The sequence below is a fragment of the Ambystoma mexicanum genome, chromosome 11 (genome assembly GCF_040938575.1).
Source record: "Ambystoma mexicanum isolate Mex_15411 chromosome 11, UKY_AmexF1_1, whole genome shotgun sequence".
NCBI lineage: Eukaryota > Metazoa > Chordata > Amphibia > Caudata > Ambystomatidae > Ambystoma > Ambystoma mexicanum.
The window spans coordinates 428,445,496-428,468,031 of record NC_090934.1 but is presented as its reverse complement, the minus strand read 5'-3'; the positions used below and the strand labels follow the sequence as shown (position 1 = coordinate 428,468,031).

At 45.7% G+C, this 22,536-nt stretch overlaps 1 protein-coding gene across 2 annotated transcripts in view; it reads left to right on the top strand.

The window, feature by feature from the left end:
• Positions 1–22,536, top strand: part of CRY2 (cryptochrome circadian regulator 2) — a 190,919-nt gene that overhangs the window by 55,100 nt on the left and 113,283 nt on the right. For both annotated transcript variants that reach the window (XM_069623255.1, XM_069623256.1), the window contains exons 4-5: positions 7,622–7,806; positions 9,225–9,313. In XM_069623255.1, coding sequence (XP_069479356.1) covers positions 7,622–7,806; positions 9,225–9,313 — 274 coding nt within the window. The remainder of the gene's footprint in view (positions 1–7,621; positions 7,807–9,224; positions 9,314–22,536) is intronic.

Below are 22,536 nucleotides of genomic sequence, written 5' to 3'. Positions count from 1 at the left end.
AAGAATCGAGATTAAGCTTTTTGAGATTAGGAGTAATAGTGGCAAATTTCAAATCCAAGAAAAATGTGCAGTCAACAAAGAACCATTAGAGAGAGAAGTTGGAAAAGGGAGAAGAGGGCCAACCGTGGGGAAAGGATATGGGATATGCGACAGGGAGAGAAGTGCAGTAAGATGAGCATGGGTTGATAAAGTAGTATCAGAGTCCAAGAAGGGGTAACAAATGAACTAAAATGGAGAAACAGAAGCATTGTATGATAAAGAAAGGTCAGAATGAGGTGGAGGAGAAGTGAAGGAGGAATGCGAAGAGAGACTTTAGAGGTAACACAATTTTCACGGTTGGTAGAAGGAAAGGAGTTAAGAGAAGGGTCAGTGGTTGGGGTGACATGGCTCAGTTGGACAGCTGGCAAAGGTCGGCAGGGATGAGAAGTGAAGGTAGAGATGACATTAGAGTAATACTGTTTTTTTTAGCTGTAATAGAAGAATCATAGAGCTAGTGAAAAGAAGATGATGAAGGTCAATAAGAGAACTTGAACTTTTCCAGCGCAGCTCAGTAGAGTGGAAACAGTAGTTAAGAGAGTGCAGTAAACATGGTATGGGCCTCCCATCAAATCAGATGCCCAAAAGCTGCTCAGAACCCTGTTTACCTCCTCAAGACACTTTCGATCCAGCCCAACCATGTTCAACTCACTTCTATCCGCTACAGGAACTGTGGTGCTGCTTTTGGTACTTAAAGCCAATTATAAGCTTCTCCAAATCTTTTTGATCCAGTAAAGCACATTGCCACTGCGACTTGATCACTGGTTTGCCACTCTGGAAGCACTCGACTTGTCTTGTCTCGAGCGCCGACTCGACCCGACAGGAGCATTTTCTCAACCCGACTGAAAAGCTGATTGCACCCACTGCAGTCGACTCATCTTGAATGCTGACTCAACACAGCGGAAGCATCGTCTCAACCCAGCTCGACCACCGACTCAACCTATTGGGAGTCATAAACTCGATCCGTCTTAACTGCTGACTCGTTTCACAGAGAGCCCCATCTGAAAGCCACCTCAACGCCGGCTTGCCACTGGAACTGTGTGACTCAACAATCCCTTCACTGGCTGAACTGCAAAAAAAGCACCAAGAAGCCCAGCTCATTGCTGTTGAGCCACCAAGACAAGCAATAAAGGTATTTGCAGTGGTCCTGTACACCTGTCTGCCTTAAAGGACCGCAGTGATTTACAACACTCCACACTTTGCCTTTTCAAGACATTTTGAAGTACATTTGACCTTTGCTGCTTAAATGAATTGCCTGCACCCCTGTCTTCACTCAGAGTGCTCCCTTTTCTCTCATAGTATGCATTTGTGTTTCTTTTACAATGATGGGATTTGAGTGTTTTTAATTAGTTGCGTTACTTGTTTGTTTTACTAAAGTCCCTATCACTGTAGAACCTTGGTTGGGCCTCCTTTTATTTTGGTGCCACTGTGCTATTTGTACTATTGTTGTTTGTGTTGCATACGTACCAGCTAACACCCCTCCTGAAGAGTATAAACTGTCTTCGGCTCACATTACAAAACGAGGTGAAGGAGTTATACCTTTTGGACTGTGCCTATTTCACCTTTATTGTTTGGATCACTGCTGGTTTGTGTAGTAGTACGAATCTGCAGTAGTCATGTCATCACAGGTGGTAGAAGGGAAAATTAAAAAGAGAGGAATGGCTAGGAAGGTCCAGAGATGAACTAGAGGCAGGAGAGGGTGGAGAAAAAAATAATGAGATTGATCAGACTCAGATAGTCGGAGGAAAGAGGAAGAAGAGTGGACCGTGGAAAGATGGAGATTGAAATCAGGGACATCCAAAGGAAAAAGAGTCTAATTCCCCAAAGAATGAGCATGGAGGTCTGGAAGAAGATAGATTACAAGAAAGGCCAGTGAATAAGATTAAGAAAAAAAGAGTAGTGATATTCAAAGGAAGGGTATGAGAGAAGTTTTGGGAGCGATAAGGGATCAAGAAGAGTGGAAAAGAATGCCAGTTCTGCCCCCTATACCAGAGTGATTACCGCATCTGATTGAGCAAGTTCAGGGCAGTATGAAGTGATATCTACAAAACCAGACTCACATAGGGAAAATCATTCTGAAGTGTATGTTTGGGTTTTTATTTAAAATTCCCAATTTCAATATTATCCAACAGCAAGAAATTGATACAGGGAGGGGCCAGGGGAGCGAGAACCATGTTCTTTATTCCTTAACAGCACACAATAATAATGCAATCCCAAAGGCAACCAAAAATTATAAATTACATTAGGGCGAAGCCATTTTTATTAAGTGATCCATGTATATGTATATGGGCTTTTGGATTATTCGGCAACCTGTGTTTGTAATCGGAAGACACCCGCCTAAGCGTTATTTTTATTTTTTCCTAAAGACCTATAATGGATGCAGGCCCCTGAATGGGAAGTGCAATCTTTTTTTGAATGTATGTTTAAAAACTCTACTGCTCAACTTCAAACTTGTGTGCGCTGCTCCCTGCTTCACTCACTGCAGCATCCTACCCAGAGCCGACCTATTACAAAAACTAAATGGCCATAAAAGGAGGCAATTCAGTATACCTGAATCGGCCAGGGATATTTTTTTTAAATAAAAACTAAGCATTGCCCTGGCCTCCTGCAGTCTGAGTCCCCTGCAGGGTTTGGACAACACAAGCTGTACACATCTGTAAGGTTCTGACCTTTCCTTCAGGCGTAGCTGAAAGGCCGCACTGCCCTTTGGGCCTCCTGATCACATCTGGAGGGCATTACAGTGTTTGTTTTACAGGGCCCAACTTCTAACTGTATGAACACCTTGGTAAATACGCTTAACTCCAAACACCCACACACTTCTGGGGCTTCTGCTTTCTCCCTTACACATCTACCAAGACCCAATTGCAATGTCCGTTATTCTGTAACGGCATGGACACATAGTCCATCATGCATGCAATCAAAAATACACATTATATATTACTTTGAACCATACATGTTTCCATAGGCAGGTCAGTGCGTGCATTGCTCTGTGCTGATGTAGAGATATCTCCACGAGTAAAGAGCGTTTCAGCTGTTAAAAAATTATGTGATGAAATACGTTAGAAAAGCAGTGGGAAATGTTTGTTTAGGTTGGCACTGGGGCTGCCTTTCCTTAAAAGGTGTATTTTTTGGAGACTGGACATGCGGTTCAAAGAACCATGAACTGCAAGAGACTGAAATGCTGCAGGTAATGCTGGGATAGGGCGTGGGGTGTCTGTTCCAGGCCAGAGCACTGCAGGAGCATGGATTGCCCGTTTTACCAATTGTTTGCACATTGAGGCTAAGGTTATTTACATCCGTGGATAGCTTGTAAATAAAAAGACTGAAATGCTGCAGGTAATGCTGGGATAGGGTGTGGGAGTGTCTCTTCGAGGCCATAGCTTCATGGATTAGCCATAGCACTGCAGGAACATGGGTTCCCCCAATTACCGGTTGTTTGGACATTGAGGGGAATGTTATTTACATCAGAGGCTCGCTTGGCAATGAAGAGATTGGCATGCTGCAAGTAATGCTGGCATAGGGTATAGGGTGCCTGTTCCAGGCTTTTGCACTGCAGGATCATGGGTTGCCCCACTTGCCAGTTGTTTGGACATTGAGGGGAATGTTATTTACATCCGAGGCTCGCTTGGCAATGAAGAGATTGGCATGCTGCAAGTAATGCTGGGATAGGGTTCCAGGCTATTGCACTGCAGGATCATGGGTTGCCCCACTTGCCAGTTGTTTGGACATTGAGGGGAAGGTTATTTACATCCCAGGACAGCTTGGAAATCCCAACTATGTTCTGCGGTTTGGTATTTTGATGCAGTCTGTAATTTGCCAGGAGAAACAACCACTTCCAAAGGTTTTTCGAATCCGGTTTTTCTTCTCTTGGTAACAATACACCGTGTACTCTTGTGGAAGGGTGGCTTCACCTCAGCTGGCTTTTCTATATTGCTTTCCGCATGACTCAGACGTTTATCATGTTCCAGCCATCTACGTTTGCCTTGGGAAGTGAAGTGGACGTGTTCAGATTAAGGGCTGTCTGGTAATAGGTGTTTCATCACATGAGTCGAAACATACGGGTGCTAATTCAGCAATCGTGGTGGAAAATGATTGCTTAAAATCCTTCTAATATTGCGATGTGGTTTCAAAGATGTTGCGCGGAGCTGCAGTGCTACACTTTGTCCCCTTGTCAGCGTTTCACTCTGAGGCACTATGGAAAAGAGCACACCGCAGACACTGGTTTTCTGCATCATCTCCCTTCCAATCAGTTAAATTACAAACTTCTCGTGCGCTGCCTTTAGGGGCGTGGGAGAGCCGATGCACAAAGGGCTTCATCAGCTGACATGTGCAGAAAATGCACATTCATCTCTGTCCGTGTTGATTTTAATGCTTATCAAGAGGCTGGAATCCGCATGGAATTACACTTGGATTTTGAACCGGCTGAAACCAGGCAGAATCAATTTGGGTTCATGTAAATGCAATGCCACCCTTAATGCGTGGACTTTGCAGGTGGCTGTCTTTGCTGGATCAAATCCCATGCACAACAGCAATACACATTTCATGGGGAGGACTACAAACCCGTAAGTGCAATTTATGGGCTCAATGAGAATGAGTTGCATTGTGTGCCAGATGAGGAAGCCAGAAGTGCCATTCTATTTGATCTGCTGTTAACATGCCAGGCAAAGCACATTTTACCACTCCCATTTACTAGGGGATTTGATGGTTGGGGAGTGGGGGTTCCCAAATGATTCCCCACAGCTACGATGGGAGTATCTTTTTGTGGATTCATGCCAAGCATTTTTGCACTGACAGGGGGCGCAATCAGTGAGTATCAGAGGTAATGAAGCCCTGATTGCTAAAAAAAAAACGTTTAAAGTACAAAGACAACAGCTGAGTGTTGGGAGTGCACTCAGGCTAAGGGCTCACTGGCCCCCATGTTAGTCCATTGCCCTTGCTTGACACCACTGTGGAGCGATATTCTTATCTGTGTCTGTGTGATTACAGGATGTGAAGTTGGCCCAATTGCCATGACAATCCTCTTTAATGTACTGCCCCAGATACCCAGACATCCTAGAGCAAGGTCAGCTGTGGATCAAGAAAGCTGTAGTGACTGGCAAAAAATGGTTGCGCGACATTGGAATGGAAAAAACTCTTGAAAATGGAACACTTAATTAAAGTGACCCCCCACAACGCTGGACAGAATGACTAAGAAACTTAGAGGTTCATCTGTATCAGGAAGAAGTACCTTGAACTAAATATATACTAGCATAAGTACCAGGCTTCGCCCCCGTCCCCTCCAACCAGCCCTGCCTCATCTGCTACTTAGAGACCTACTTTGGGCTGGGGAAGGAGCTTTGAGACACAGCCCATACCTTGCCAAGCTCGGGATCCGGCTTTGGAGAAGGGCCTGTAAGCTAGTCGGGTTGGCGGATCCGTATTCCCCGCAGATCCCCATTGCGGCACTTATGGCAAAACACTCATGGGGGCAACTTGAAACACGCACCCAGTGGGAACCCTACGGGGTGGCCACACTGGGAGACTTGATCCAAGAACAAGAGACCTTAACATTCATGGAACTCAGCGAAGCCACAGGTCTTCCAGCAGGGCAGTTCCTGCTCCACAGGGTAGTGGTGCAAGCCGTGAAAAACAGATGGCCGGAGGCAGTCGACCAGGCCTTGGAGAACGAGTGTATAGAAACAATGCTAGACACCGCCGAGGGAGGCCACGAGACTTCACCAATCTACGAGGCCCTGTTGCTGGGCACGACTGGGGACAAACCCAAATGCAGGAAGAAGTGGGAAACCGAACTGCGCCTCGTATTTGAAGACAAAGACTGGGAGGAAATAACTTATTACCACAAAAAAATCTCCAGAAACGCCCGCTTGCAGCTCATCCAACTGTATATCACCAACAGGGCTTACCTCACACCTGAAGTCATATCGAGGTTCACAAGCTCAGGAATACAAGTATGCCCCAAATGCAGCGAGCCCAAGGCAGTAATGACCCATATGTTCTGGGGCTGTCCAGTGATAAGAGTTTTCTGGACACAAGTGAAGGATAAAGTGGCTAACGCAGACATTGAAGTGGAGGTGCATGAGCCTACAGCCTGTATCCTGGGCAGATATAGGCGCAATAGGAAAAATAAGCCCTTAAACAAACTCAGAGACCTAATATATATAACGGCAAAAAGGCGCATAGCCATGGGATGGAAAAGCCCCAGGAGTTTGAATGAGGCCCATTGGTGGGATGACCTTACGAAGTGGATTACTGCTGAAACTGCAGCATGGGAAACCGCAATTCAAGTACAGAGGCTGGACTCCAGTGAGGAGCTGCACCGTTGGGTAGCGCTAACGGTGCCCCTGCTCCATCCCAGGGCAACAGATAGCGCCTCAAGCAGCATGGGCAGCCCAAACCAGGAAACTGACTCAAGGAGAACTGGGAAATAACCGTGGCCTTGGGAGAGGGTCGGGAGGGAGGGTAAGGGAGGAGACTTTTATTTCTGATAAAGTATACCGTTTGATAAATGATAATGGTTTTGTTTATGTTGTTAAAACCAATAAAGAAATTAAAAAAAAAAAAGTACCAGGCTTCGCCCAGTATGTCCATGCTCAGATTTTGTTTCATATTCCACTGAAAAAGATGGAACAGTATTGTTGTTTGCCACAAAGGAAAAACGCAATACATGTTAATTTCACTAATTAATTGAACACCAAATTTTCATTGGTCTCCGATTTAAATTCTCAAATGAATATCATATTTGCATGCTTACTCTGATTATTTTTAGTGTTGTTAGCAGTGGTGGCAATTTTCGCTGCTAAACACACACTGCAAATAATCAGAGTAAGCATAAAAATATGATATTCATGTGAGAACTTAAATCGGAGGTAAATAAAAATGTGGTGTTTAATTAGTGAAATTAACATGTATCAAGTTTATTGCAAAACAAATCAATGAAAAGAAAGACACTCTAGCTCAATTCTAAAAAAAACTGAAAACAAAGGAAATGCAAGACCAGTTTAGCACAGACAGCGCGATGATGAACAAATGACCTGTAGATGGCACGTGGAACACCACAACACATAATGCATAAAACACCCAAAAACATAATTATCTCGGGAATGGGAGGACCTATCGAGCTAGAAATAGTTGCATTCATTTGGCAATGAAATAAATAATAGTACATGCAAAATTCAAGACATCAGACCTCACCGTTCATGAGGAGTTACGTCCCCAAGATCAAAGCATACACAAACACATCTTTGTTTTATATATATAGATTTTCTTTTTTTTAATACTACTCTACAGCACTTCCCTGCTTCATGATTAGTTTAGATGGGTGTTTTCTTTGTTTATATAACAATATTTGTTGGTGCATTTTGTAATATTTCATTATGAATAAAACTGAATTGAAACACACAAATCTTAATATATAAAAACCATAGAAAAAGGAGCCCACTCTGATAGCTAATGAAAGAAGTTGAGTGTTGACACAAAGAAAGCATTGTTAGAGGGTGTTTTCTTATTTGGACACATTTACACATGTTTTGTATCATTTGTCTTCAGCACAGTAGATTTTAAACGGCTTTGTGGTTTTCTCTGGCAGAATAATCGAACTGAATGGTCACAAGGCCCCACTGACATACAAGCGATTCCAAGCCATCATCAGTAGAATGGAACTTCCCAAAAAGCCAATTATCAGTGTAACTCTGCAACAAATGGAGGCGTGTAAAGCAGAAATTCAGGAGAACCACGATGACCGATATGGTGTCCCATCTCTGGAGGAGCTTGGTACGTATACAGAAGGGCTATGCGGTGGATATAAGTTCAACAACACTTTCAACCAATCAGGGGCCAACACACAAAATTAAGCATTTCCTTCATGCTCACAGAATAAAACGAGCATTGGTTTTAATCCGAACCTTTCCAAGAATTAAAGACATTTTGTGGGTACAAAATGGTGTGTGTTCTCAGCAAACAAATCTATAAAAAAAAGAAATTATCTAATTGTAAACAGGCTCTTTTAACAATTTTACAGTGTTTGTATCAAATGATCACTTCCTGTATATAAATTCTGGTTGAAATAAAAATGTTACACTTGTCTTACTTATCAAAGCACATTATCAAAACCTAGAATAACCATTTAAATTATGTTCTGATAGATTATCATTCCAAAATGGACAGTTAGCTACATTTGTATTACACTCTTTCTAAATTCTTCTTTAAGAAAGGGGAATGGAGAAATAGCAGCAATGAGGGTTCCTGTCTGTTTTAATAAAATCAAAGAGCATTTTGGGAACATAAGAACAGCCACAGATCTTCATATTTGACAACATATGCCTGTGATAAAGGGATTGTATGATTGAATCACCAAGTAAACAATCGACACTCGGCATGGTGTTCTTTTCATTTTTCACAACTGACCCTAACATTAAAGTGTTTTAACGGTGAACCAATCCAACTCATTCAGACAGACTTCGAATTTGGATGTGAGGATAAAATGCTGTGATCTGAGTTGCCAGTCGAAGCAGATCTTTAAAAGAGGACGGGCAGATAGGGGAAGCTGGTGCACAGACATCCTTAGAGAACTATATATAATTAGGATGTTTAAAGAAGCATTTTCCACTGACTCACCCTAATGAATCAGCAGTGTCACAGAATATCTCTGTGTATGAGTGCTATTCATGCTACTAGCATTCCAACAGGCTTCATGGAAAAGAAACTTTGAAGGAAAAATACCTTTGTCCAATTCTTAAAAGCCTTTCTTTTTCAACTAATGTTACACAGGGATTTTGGTAAAGGATTGTTGTAAGAAAGATCTCCAATTGGGGATACAGTGATCTGATAATAGCGTTTTTACCAATCTCAGATGTATTCCAGTGTTTCCTAGTGTACCCATGGATTGGGCTCTATCTTTATTAATTGGCTTTTTTCTTTACTCTGCTTCTTCTATATTTTTACATTTCTACTTGCTACTTCCTCCTTAATGACCTCTTTACCTTTTCAAAACTTTCAAGACTTGTGTAATCCTTTTGCCCCATCCTGTGCCGGCATACTCTGGTAGGAGGGCAAGGGTTCATCTCACTTTGCTTCTTGTCGGACAAAAATAGAGTTTAGATAGTATGCTCATGAAGTTTTCTTTCTTGTATTTACGTGTGTTCTGGTGATTTCTGTGACATCTGGTTCTTTTCTTTCACACTCCACTGCAGGGTTTCAAACCGATGGGTTAGGTGCTGCTGTGTGGCAAGGAGGGGAAACCGAGGCCCTCTCGAGGCTTGATAAACACTTGGAACGAAAGGTAAATCACAGATCAGTGTCACTATAATTATAATTAGTTATTTATAACACGCTTAATACCCAGAGATATCTAAGCGCGGATCTGGGGATCAAACCTGTGTTGCTCTGTGTCGTCTTGCTTCCAAGATAAGCGCTTTGCCCCTGAGCTCTCCTCCCGAGACCACTATGCTCAGTGTTAGCAAGAGTACAGATTGTGACTTGATCTTTGTCCCTAAAGTCCACCAACAAATCAAGCTATTTCCCAGCATAAGAAGTTACATTGATTCACGGCTTGTGATCATTTACCCGTCCACCCATTCTACTACACCCCTCGTAATGCCCCACCCAACTCCTATACATCTTTCACAGACCCTATGTAGCAGGTCAGTGCCCACTGTGTAGTCCAAAGTCACCACTTTACCCAAACAATGATTTCACTGACTCTAGGTCGGCCGCCTATGAGCCATTTTGGATTCTTCAGCGTTTGTATCTTTGGTAGATACACATGCTTTGAATATCTTCCTGTTATCAGACTGGGAATCCTCAGGAAGTTTGAACAAGTTTTCTTCCTCCTGATTGCACTCTGGGACTCCTTCCTCCCTACACCCTCATCTCAAGGACTCAAGGGCTCCCACAAACTGCTGCAGTTGAAGACTGACCTAAAACTGCACCTCCCATCCATCGGATGGTGCCCCAGTTATTTACGTGGACATCAGTTCTCATTCCTGACCCTCCCATTTTCCAAGGCAAGTCCCTAGCCACTTTTCGACTTGTATATTACTTTTTGTATATATAGCGTCCACTCTCTTTAATTCGTAAGTAACCTCATATGTAGACATTTCTGTTAAGTGAACGTTTGAGTTATTCAAGTTGCACCTTTTTCCTGAAGATAAGTGTTTACACAGAGAGCTAGTGTGCCCCCATCCCTATTGCTCCACCGACCATCCTCAATGTAGCTCCAGCCTATTTTGACGAGACCAATCCCCTAATATTAGATTCAAAGAAAGCATTAAATTGCTTTGAAGATCTGGAATATTTTGTTTTGTCAATGTAACACTTCAATTCTCTATTTCTAGGTGTGAAGAACTTTCTTTGTCAGGAATTCTAAAAGAATAATAGCCTACGAGGTTGTGTAAATGATAGAGATACACTATATAAATCCCATGTTACATAACATAACAGTTAGACGTATAAAATCCCATGTTACATAACATAACAGTTAGACGTATAGGAACTCATTATAAGCTTGGCGGTTCAGGAAAAAAACGAGTTATTCCATTACTGCCCCTTTTTGGGGTTTGGGGGGTAACGGAATTACTGCCGTTTTGATCAGACCGCCGAATTACAAGTTTGGCCCTGAAGTGGAGGATTTACCTGCAGCTCTCTGCTGGAGGTAAATGTGCCACTTTACAGCCAAATGTCAGCAGAATTACTGTGGTGGAATTAGTGCTCACAGTAATTCTGCTGAAATCCCCATGGAGTCCTAGGGAAATGGGGACTAGCACCACTCTTCCCCCACTTATAATCCTGTGGTAAACCCACAGGACCACGTGGTGGTAAAAGTAAGCAAGCTTTGGTGGTAATTCAGCTAATTTACCATCAAATTACCACCAAACATTTTATGAGGCCCCTAATCTGTAATATGTAACTCGAAAGGAGCTATTTATAAACTTTGAATGTGTTTCCAACACTGCTTTTGCCCAATGCAATTGTGTAAATGGTTTGCATAGTTCCAATGAGACAAACCCAATATAATCACCATTATGAAAGCTACTTTCCAAGACAGGCATTTGATGATCCCGTTTCTAGCTTTGTGAGTCCGATTTTCCTTTTTGGGTCTGATGGACTGAAGTCAGCCTGCCAATCCAACTCATTTTGGATGTGCTGCCCTGGGTAGCACGTATATCTATCAGGAAAGGGGTGCTTCTTAAGCACACCATTTTGTCCCTGCGTATTTTTTTTATCACCCAGAAAGTGTGCAGGGGAGTAGACTGGTGGCAGTTGTGTAGTATACTTCTGGGTACACTATGTCTGTATTCTTTTGACCACATTAGTAACCAAAAGCCCATATATGATGACCATTTGTGACCATTTGGGTGCTTACGGATGTTAGAAGTCCTGCGACCCCACCATTTTGTTTTATGACTTTTATTTGTTTACTTTTGTCACAAAAGATGGGCAAAAGGGTCGTTCCGACTGTAGGCTTATTTACATGTAGGTGTTTGGATGTTCGGCAAGCCATCCCTGATTGGCTGGCCACCAAAACTTGCATTCTGTATGCCTCTGTGTTGGTGGGCGGAGCCAGCCAGCCCCTTGGTGAATGTGTTTATCTGGAGGAGACCCTTTGCAAGGAAGCTATGCTGGCGAAATACACCACTCATGATACTGATGTGCCCTGCTCCACTGACTGCGTCCTGTCCTGCTGTGGAAGTCTCATGCCTCTGCCTTGTTAGAAGACACTTTGCTGGCCTCTTCTGCTACTTGCTACGGACCTTTATTGGTGTAACCTCCAGCCTTCATTTCTGGATCCTCTGTGCCTGCAGCACTGGTGCTTGCTGGGAGCCTTCCTGTCATTGCATGACATCTGAGGTGTGAGCCCCTGCTGCCTTGCCGGAGTCCTGAGTGGCTTGCTGCTACTCTGTCTGAACCTGTTTGTCATAGGAGCCAGCGTGCATTCATGGGACATCGCTCCCTAGACGCTGTCTACGTCCATCAATCCCTTTTCTACGCTGACAGGGATGGATGCTTGCTAAGTAATTGGATCTTCTTTTTAGTTTAGTTTCTGTTTGTCCTTTTTTTATTCTCGTTTTCTTTTTTCTCCTGACTTCCTGCTACTTTTCCCCACATTTGTGTCGAAGCAAACCTATCTCTGTGTGCTAGTCATGCGCACATCTACTTCACGTACTGAGCCTACAGTGTTTCGGCCCGGATCATCGCTGGGACACCTGCAGCACTACTGACAATTTCTCACCAGTATGTGAAGAGGCAGCTCCACACCTGAGAAGAAATCTTCTGCACTGCTACTATAGATCATCTGCAGCAGTTTCTAGTGAGGAAGAGGAAGAAGGTAAGTAGCTTTGTTTATTCCTTGGCACCTCAGTGCAGTGACTACTTATGGAAAACAGGTTCCTTAAGGGACCCCAGTGGTCCTCTGCTGGCTAGCTACCACTCTACTGGGGGATCCTCCTGAGTTTCTTCAAACTCCTACCAGTGGAAACAATGGTCCAATGGATACATGTACTGGGCTGGTGGTGCCTGAGGTGAAACCTTAGCATCCAGAGACTTCTGCCAACACTGTCAGTTCTGGGTGCCATGCGCCTTCCACAGGAGTTCCTACTAAGGTCTCAGAAGGCTCTACTGGCCCACAAGGCGAGGATGCAAGCCTGTTAACATGGGGCCGAGCAAAGTGTCTCCTCCTGCTCTTTCTGCACCACAGCCACAAGTGGCCAAGATTATGGATCAGGTAGAGGTGCAAATTGATGCCATTTTCATGTATGACTTGTCCCATTTCTGTCTTCATCTGAAGAGTCCTATGGCTCATCACCCCCAGAGATGATGCCATGGCCACCTTCTTGGACAGAGATTTCTATTATAAGTAACCTAGAAAGAACCCATACCCTTCCCCAGGAAATCCCTCAAAAGCTGCAGATTCAAATACAGGATGGACAGCAGCACCAAAGCTACCCACTACCGCCACAAGCTTCAATCCATCTACAGTTGCACACAGAAACATTTCAACATCAGCCCGCTCTCAAAACCCCCATTCACCTCCAGCATTCCTAACTCCACCACAGTATACAAATCCGTTATGGAGTACTTCAAATCCAAGATACATCCATGTACATACAGCCATGCCCTCCCCTCCACTGATCCTTTTCAATCCCCAGGCCGAACCGACATGGAACACATTCCAACCCATTAACAAGGCACCCATATACTCCTCACTGCCAAAACTAAGCCTGCCCTGCCCACTTCCTAGATGACATATGCTCAGCTCAACCTGCATCAAACAGCATCAACACTTTGGTTCCACAATGGATCAACATTATCAACTCCTGTCTCTTACATGACATCATGCCCACGCACTTAAAATAGGTCAAATATGCCCCGTCCTGAAGAAACCATCCCTCAACCCCACATTGACTGAACACTATTATCACATCGTAATCCTGCCACACCTCACCAGAATAATGGAGCGCTTTGTAAGTCAATTCCAACACCACATCACAACAAACAACCTGCTCACTCATCCAATTAGGTTTCTCCCGCTGCACTGAGACTGCAATCGTTCATATCCTGGATGACCCGCATAACATCTCTGATAGCCCTTTTAGTCCTCATTGACCTCTCTGCAGCTTTCAACACCATTAACCACACCATCCTCCTAAGCATTTTATCCCACAGGATGAGAGTATCAGGCACTGTTCTCAAATGGTTTACCTTCTTCTTCAATGACTGGATGTACTTCATCTCCATGCCCCCCTACTGATTACATCTCACCCCAGTCAAATATGCACTTGGTCGAGGGAGTTTTACTTCAGACTCCGCTCTGTCAGCCTCCTCTTCTGCTGCCTCAAGCTCCTGCCCCTCTCCTTTCGGGTCAAGTTGGAACCACTGCACCGGCTTTCTCCATCTCCGCTTCAGTCAAGCATTTGCGACTCTTGCTCAATCAGAATAAGCCACTACCTCTGCTATCTCAGGTTGATTCCGCCCCTCATCCAGAGCCCTCATTTACCATGATCTCTGATGTGCATCCCACCATGAATGTTATCCCACTGCTAGTGAACCCCTCCAATGATCAGGATGAGCAGGCTACCAGTGATGACATAGAGGAGAATTGTCCCTCTTCCGTGATGGCAGTTCATGATCGCATGTTGTGAGCTTGTTGTAAAGTTCCAGGTTGAACGTTGCCAAGGGGGGCGTATGTACCTGTTGTACAAGTAACGTGGTGATGTCGATAGTGATGTGGAGGGTGACATCAGGAGTAGGGACATCATTGAGGGCAGCGCTGCTTGCATAAGGGGACACAGAAGCAGGCAGAGCATGTGAAGTCCCATTGTGAAACACGATGAATGGTGGGTGCTTTTGGTATAGTCATGGGTAGATGTATAAAGCGGGTACAGGGTGGGGTGCAAGCGGCCTTAGGGGCAACGTGGTTGGGGGCTTTTTAAGCAATATGTGAACAGTAGAGGAGGCATTCTCTTTTAGGCACATGTTAGGAAAACACTTCTCACATGCAGCTGATATTAAAAGAGCTGCAGGCCTTAATGTGGGCAGCACTATGTATTTCGAAGGGATTGTGTCCTCCGACGTATTCCTTATCTTAGATAGAAATCCTTCAGCTTTGCTGGCCTCGGAAAATTTTTTCGCCAGAGGGCGCTGCGCGTCGATGATCGCCGAGTCGATGACCCTCGACGGCCTCCGTGCCGACGTCGACGTCATCCTGCCTATAAAGGCCGCGCGCAGCGTCCGTTGCTCAGTTCCGTTTTTCCGCGCTTCGTTGTGCCTCGGAACACCGTTGCTCAGTTCTCGTCAAGATAACGTATATAATAACTACTATTTACCATCGATATCGATGGCATCCTCCTCCGACCCGACGACCCCTCGGTCCGGTTTCAAAAAGTGCCGAGACTGCGGGAAGAAAATGTCGTTGACGGACCCTCACAGGGTCTGTTTGTGGTGTCTGGGAATCACGCACCAGAGTTCGGAGTGTGAGGAATGCCTTTCCATGACGGCGAAAGCCTTGAAGGAGCGTAGGGGGAAGCTCGAGAGAGGTAGGTCAACTTTAACTTCCTCGAAAGCTTCTTCGGTAGAGTCGAGACGTTCGTCTCCTCACCATAAAAAACACTCTCGATCTAGATCACGAAGTGGCTCCCACCACTCGTCGACATCGAGACACTCGAAGAAGAGACGTAGGAGATCCCCTTCGTCATCTTCGTCGAGTTCTCCTGAGAGAGTTCATTGCCCCACAAAACGCAGCTCGCAAGCTGAGTGGGAGGAATTCAGGAAAAAGATGCTAAGCGTCTTCGAGAAAGCGGCCTCGTCCCCCTCGAAGACAGCTGAGGGTGATACCCCGGGTAAAAAACCCAAAAAATCTAAACGCCGCGAGTCGCAGTACCCGGCGGAAAAGTCAACCCGAAAGCGCCTCGAGCCATCGGGAGATAAAGCATCATCGACGCCATCGTCGAAAACTCCTTCGAAACAGAGGTCGGCGCCATCGACGCCGTTGTCGAAGGATTCATCGGCGCATCAGTCGATCGAGTCGACGCCGACGTCGACGCCGATATCGACGCCGGTGAAGGAAAGAACCACGGCTACTCCACAGCCAACGGTTAGACAAAAGACCTCCGACTCGACGCCGAGAACGTCGACGTCGTTCTCGAGCAAGACTCCGATCCTTTCGAGTTCTTCGAGGCCTAGTACACATTTCTCGACGCTTTTCACGGCGCCTTCGAGTACTTTCACGTCGGTGTCGACGACATCGACGTTTTCAAGGCCTGTGATGATGGCTCCTTCTGCATTGGAAATGGGGTTTATACCATTCCAAAAACCAATGTATCCCCCTTTAACCTCGATTTTTGAGGAAAGGGAGGATTCAGACCAAGATATTGATTTACAGAGGACCACATCACCAGAGCCAGAGACTTTCGCCTCTGAGGAAGGAAGATTAAAAAATCTTCAGGATGCACTTCAGGAAGCTAGTGGCTTGGACACTTCTCCTGAAGCAGAATTTATCAAACCAGACCCAGGAGAACATGCGGAGACTCCATATAGAGCTCTGATGTCTAGAATCATAGAATTTATGGGTTGGTCTGCACCTTCTCCTGCCTTTCAGCAGGATGACCTCACTGACATACTGGACAAGGGCCCACAGGAGGATCCTGTGGTTCCATTTCACTCTGCTCTACAGAGAAGGATTTTGACAAACTGGGAAACGCCAGAAATTATCCCGGCAGTAAATAAAAAACTGTCAACAAAATACAGGGTGGCTAGTTCTGACCCTGAATATTTGTCAAAACACCCTACTCCTGAGAGCTTGGTTGTACAGGCTGCAACCTCATCAGGCAGCGCATCTGCATACCCCACTGCTCCGCAGGATAGGGATGACAAAAAGTATGATGCCATGGCTAAGAAGGTTTTTTCTGCCTGTAGCATGGCGTTAAAGTCTATTAACGCGACCTGTACGCTCGCTAGGTTCAGCCACACCCTTTGGGAGTGCGCTTCATCAGCGGCTGACTGCCTCCAAGAAGGAGAGGAAAGGGACGCATTTTTAAACATCATCAGGGATGGTAAAGATGCGATGTGCGAGACCCTACAAACTGGCCTAGATTCTGCTGACAGTATCAGCAGGGCCATGGCGGCAAGTACCACAATCCGCAGGCATGCGTGGTTGAGGAAGTCTGGTTTTGCCTCTGACGTGCAGACCAGGCTTTTGAATATGCCCTTTGACGGTTCTACCCTCTTTGGAAAGAAGGCGGATGACAGTTTGGAGAAACTGCAAACGTCCAAGGCAGCAGCCAAGTCATTGGGAGCTGCTATCCGTCAGAATACCTTTCGTCCTTCGGGATCATCGTGGAGAGGACGGTCCTTTCGTTACTATTCCTCATATGGAAGGGGCAGGGGACGACCGGCTCAAAGAGGCCAAGGAAGATTTACCCGTGGTGGACGGGGTAGGGGAAAGAAAGCCGCACCCGCAGGAGCAGGAGCCACTTTACCTTCGGCAACTGCATCAGCCGCTTCAAAACCACTCTGAGGTCTCCCCTCACAGAACACCAGTAGGGGGCAGGTTAACTCACCATCTGACGGAATGGCAGGCTATTACGTCAGATGCTTGGGCTCTGGAGACAGTGGCCCAAGGTTACTGCCTGCCCTTCCTACATATCCCTCAGAGTCATCCACCGGGGAACAACCCTTTGAAGCTTCCAGATCCGCTCCTCTTGCAGGAGGTTTTAGACCTGCTAGAGAAAGGTGCCATAGAACTGGTACCTGTAGCGGAAAGGAACAAGGGTTGGTACTCCCCCTACTTCATAATACCGAAGAAGGACGGAGGACTGAGACCCATCTTAGACTTACGGGAATTGAACAAATTCCTCCGAAAGGACAAGTTCAAGATGGTGACTCTCTCTCAGATCCTTCAGGCCCTCCAGCTTCAGGACTGGTTGGTATCTCTAGACCTCCAGGACGCTTATTTCCATGTGCCGATCCATCCCAGGCACAGGAGATACCTGAGGTTCGCAATTGGCAGCTCTCATTATCAATTTCGAGTTCTGCCATTTGGGCTAACCTCCGCCCCGAGGGTCTTTACCAAGCTAATGTCGGTTGTGGCTGCAAGTCTAAGGAGGGAAGGGATTCATGTCTACCCTTACCTAGACGATTGGTTGATCAGAGCTGTATCTTCGGAACAGGCTCAGAGACAACTAGATTATGTTTGCCACTTCCTTCACAAGCTGGGCTTCTCCCTCAATTTAAAGAAGTCACAGATGATACCATCACAGAGACTCCAATTCATTGGAGCAGTCCTGGACACTTCCCTGGGAAAAGCCTTGCCACCAGAGGTGAGGGCTCGAGATATTCTGCAGATGGTCATCAGATTTCAGAATGCCCAATATCTCCCAGCCTACGACTTTCTGAGGTTGCTAGGCCTCATGGCATCCTGCATATTCCTCGTGCCGGAGGCTCGCCTGAGAATGAGATCCCTCCAGTGGGCACTGAGAACTCAGTGGTCACAGTTCTCAGGAAGGATGACAGATCTCCTTCGGATCCCGGTCAAAGTAGCCCGAGACCTTCAGTGGTGGGCCTGTCGGGAGAACATCCTGAAAGGAGAAATGTTTTGGCAACCATGGCCGGAGATAACAGTAGTCACGGATGCCTCACTCACGGGGTGGGGAGCTCACGCCAACGACTTGACCATCAGCGGTCGTTGGTCTCCATCGGAGTCCAGACTACATATCAACCTGTTGGAGCTGAGAGCCATCAGACTAGCGCTGAAGGCTTTTCTGCCGTCTGTACGGGGAAGAAACGTCCTAATAATGACGGACAATACAGTGGCCATGCACTACCTCAACAAAAGAGGAGGCGTAGGCTCACTACCACTGTGCAGAGAGGCGATGCAGCTCTGGTTTTGGGCAATTCAGGAAGGAATCTCTCTATCGGCAATTCACCTAGCCGGAGAGAAGAACTTGACAGCGGACGCTCTGAGCAGGCAGAGCACAGTCTCTCACGAGTGGGAGATAGCTCAGGAAGTCCTTCAAGAGATCTTCGCCCTTTGGGGAACCCCTCAAGTGGATCTGTTCGCCACCAGTATCAACAGGAAGTGCGACAGATTTTGCTCAAGGGAATTTCCCCCGAGAGGAGCTCTAGGAGATGCGTTCGTAGTGGACTGGGAGTTCCCACTTCTGTACGCGTTCCCTCCGGTCCCTGTCATTCCTCAAATGATCAGGAGGTTGAGAAGGTTTCGGAAGACCATGATCCTAATTGCCCCGGATTGGGCCAGGAGAACGTGGTACCCGGACCTTCTAGACATGTCCATCTGCCCTCCAATTCGACTGCCATACAGAGAGGATCTTCTCTCGCAGAAGGAAGGTCAGGTTCTCCATCCAGCCATCAAGACCCTCAACCTTCACGCTTGGTGTCTGAAAGGTTGAGGTACAAGGATTGGGACCTTCCGGATGATGTTATGGAGGTGTTGCTTTCGGCCAGAAGGCCGGCAACTAAAACTCTATACCGCTGCCGTTGGAACAAATTTTGCAGCTGGTGCAGAGAAAAGAATATTGAACCCTTTTCTTGTGGTACACCTATGGTGTTGTCATTCTTACTTTACCTGGCTAATTCAGGCCTACAGGTTGGCACAATTAAGGGCTATCTCGCAGCGCTATCAATCTTTAAGCGCACTGCAGAGGAGCCTTCATACTTCAAAATTCCATTGGTAATACAATACCTAAAAGGATTAACTAATGTTTATCCCCCGAAACCTTTTCAAGTTCCCTTATGGGATTTAAACCTAATTTTAAACTTCCTAAAGGGTGCCCCTTTTGAACCACTACACTCTTGTTCATTGAAGCTTCTCACCCTCAAAACTGTTTTGCTAATAGCATTGACATCTGCTAGAAGGGTTAGCGAGTTGCAAGCCTTATCGTGTAAACCTCCACATACAATCTTTTACAAGGACAAAGTTGTTCTTCAGGTGAAGCCTAACTTCCTCCCGAAGGTAGTCTCGGAGTTTCACATCACTCAGAAGATTATATTACCTTCTTTCTACCCTCCTCCTCATCCGGGGAAGGAGGAAGAGAGACTGCACAGGCTGGACCCTAAGCGAGCCTTGAGCTTCTATATCAGCAGATTGGCTAAGATCAGACAAGCAGACCAACTCTTTGTAGGTTATGCAGGACATAAGTTGGGCCTTCCAATAACAAAACAAACCATCTCCAGATGGATTATTTTAGCCATTCTGGAGTGCTACAAATTGGCAGGAAAGGAGCCTCCTCAAAATCTAAGGGCTCATTCTACCAGGGGTATCGCAACATCCTCAGCCCTTCAAAGAGGGGTGCCAATTCGAGATATATGTGCGGCTGCCACATGGTCGTCCGCACATACATTTACCAAATTCTATAGCCTGGATTCCTCCTCTAGTCAAGAAACTAGATTCGGCAAGGCTGTGTTACACTCTGTCCATTCTGGAAGGGTAACATAACTTTTATTACTCCCGCCTCCAGTCACAATACCACTGCTATGGGAGTCTATCTAAGATAAGGAATACGTCGGAGGACACAATCCCTTCGAAGAACTAGTTACTCTTACCTTGTAACGTTCTTTCGATGGGATGTTCCTCCGACGTATTCCTTATCGACCCTCCCATCCATCCCCGCAGTATGACTTCCTGTGGGTTTGCAGCCTATGCTCCTTCAAGGTGATTAGTCTAATCCAAAAACATTACTGGGGACTACAAAACGGAACTGAGCAACGGACGCTGCGCGCGGCCTTTATAGGCAGGATGACGTCGACGTCGGCACGGAGGCCGTCGAGGGTCATCGACTCGGCGATCATCGACGCGCAGCGCCCTCTGGCGAAAAAATTTTCCGAGGCCAGCAAAGCTGAAGGATTTCTATCTAAGATAAGGAATACGTCGGAGGAACATCCCATCGAAAGAACGTTACAAGGTAAGAGTAACTAGTTCTTCTTTAACATTCCTCAGAAACAGTGTGCAGAAATATTGCACGGCTGAGGTTTTCCAGGAGAACACAGCTCCAGTGAAGTCACTCTAAGAGATACTTTCATGGCCAATGATCCAGGCACCTGGGTGCACGAGGAGGATTGGCAGAGAAATAAAAATCAAATACAGCTAATTAAAATCCAGCCGCAGTGTGGTATAGTTTTGTTAGACAACACTTGGCAGCAACGCGTGAGAAGGGAGCTGGGGTCCAGCGCATTGGGGTAGGGGTTATGGGGCGCGTGACAGGGAGCCAATCAGCAGAGTGAGGTTTTGGTGTCCCCAATCAGCAGAGTGAGGTTTTGGTGTCCCGAGGATGCAACATTGTACAGTGTCTGCACTGATGTCCGTGGGGCACATAATTGGTAATGCTCGGTGTGAATGTTTTGCCCTTTTGTAAATTAAGCATTGTCAACCAATGTCAAACACGTATTTTTGACTGACCATCACAATCACATATGTGTGGGGCAGTGTGGGAAGGTTTCTGATGTCACAGTGGTGTTAATGTGATTTTATGCCAAAGAAACTTTCTACCGAATCAGGGCTACTTTATCTAAACATGCATATAGGGGACTGATCAGCTCATGTGGCCTGCCCTGAAAATGTAACTAAAAAGTTTTGCCGGGTTGTCAGCAGAACTTTTTGAGAAATAGTCTTTCCTACGCCCCATTTCTGGAGGTATCCAGTCTTTTTACCATTGAAATTTCATAGTGGATGTTTTTTAATCAGTTTGTTTTAGCAGACGTCTGCAACAAAATGTAGGGACTGTGTGGGTGAGATAAAATGGGATGGGGAGAGGGTTGGGAGTGAATGGGGTGGGGGAAGGCGGGGAGTCTCCACCAGCATTTTGCAGCAATAAAATCAGTAGAAACGAATTCAGTAAAACATGCTGCTGTGAAAAGCTTTCAGTGAAAACACATTGAACCATTTTAGAATAATGTTTGGTATTCTTACATAAGTATGGAGGAGAGGGAACGGGACATAAAAGTAAGAAACAGTTGTTCTCTGTTTTGACTACTATACTCCTAGTCCATGATCTCCTTTCCATATGGCAAGATATTAGTCATTTGGCCCTGCTAGCACGGTGGAAAAAGGAACCGGTGGCATTTTCCAATGGAAGCCGTTCCTACAAAAGACCTACCTTTTTTGGTAGAACCGGAGCGAGCTGCAAAGGGCAGGATTTGTATTTCATCAGAATCCCCCTCCCATCTCGCCGCTCCCCCACACCCTTCCTTCCTCCCTCAGTGAGGCATACACATCCCCTGATCCCCCACTCCCTCTCCACACACACACATACATACGCACACATGGACACTTCCTGCTCCCCTGCTCCTACAGCTTTTCTCTTCCAAGCCGCTTCTTGTTCCAGTGTTCAGTCATTAAGGCAGCCTGCATGCCGGCTCTACACCTACATTTGAATTGTGGACATTTGCCTTTGAAAAGGCTCTCGTCCTGTCCCCATAGGCCAGACTCCAATAAGTATGGAGGTAAGATGACTATTGACTAGGAGTTCAGTAACCAATATGGTAATGTTCTCTTATTCCAGCTCTTAGAAGTGGGGGAAATCTGTCATGAAAGTGTTTTAGAAGCCATCACTTCTACCAGATGGGTTATTGTTGTATCCATCCATCATTTAATCCGCAGCCATTCAGATGTCCCCATCACAATCAGGATATCTTTCTTTCTGCCTTTTATTTAGGATATTTAGGATGTTGTTTAGTCTAGCCGACAAAACACTTCACCCTAAAGGGTTCGAAATTGTTGAGAGCTATTTAGCTCCTGCTTCTAGCCTAGGAGAGCCTCGTTAGCTTGAAACCAGCAACTACAAGGAGCTATGTTTGGTTTTGTAGGTCATGTGGTACCTTACAAACATGCTTATGTCACATTAATTTTAGAGTATTTGAGAATGTCAATAGAGAACAATTAGGATGCATTTAAACATAATGGGTTATACATAATGGGCAAAAAGTTAAAGTTTTCCTCCTGTGGAAGTTAGATTTGCAATGCCCTGGTACATGCTCCTGGTTAACCAGCGGTAG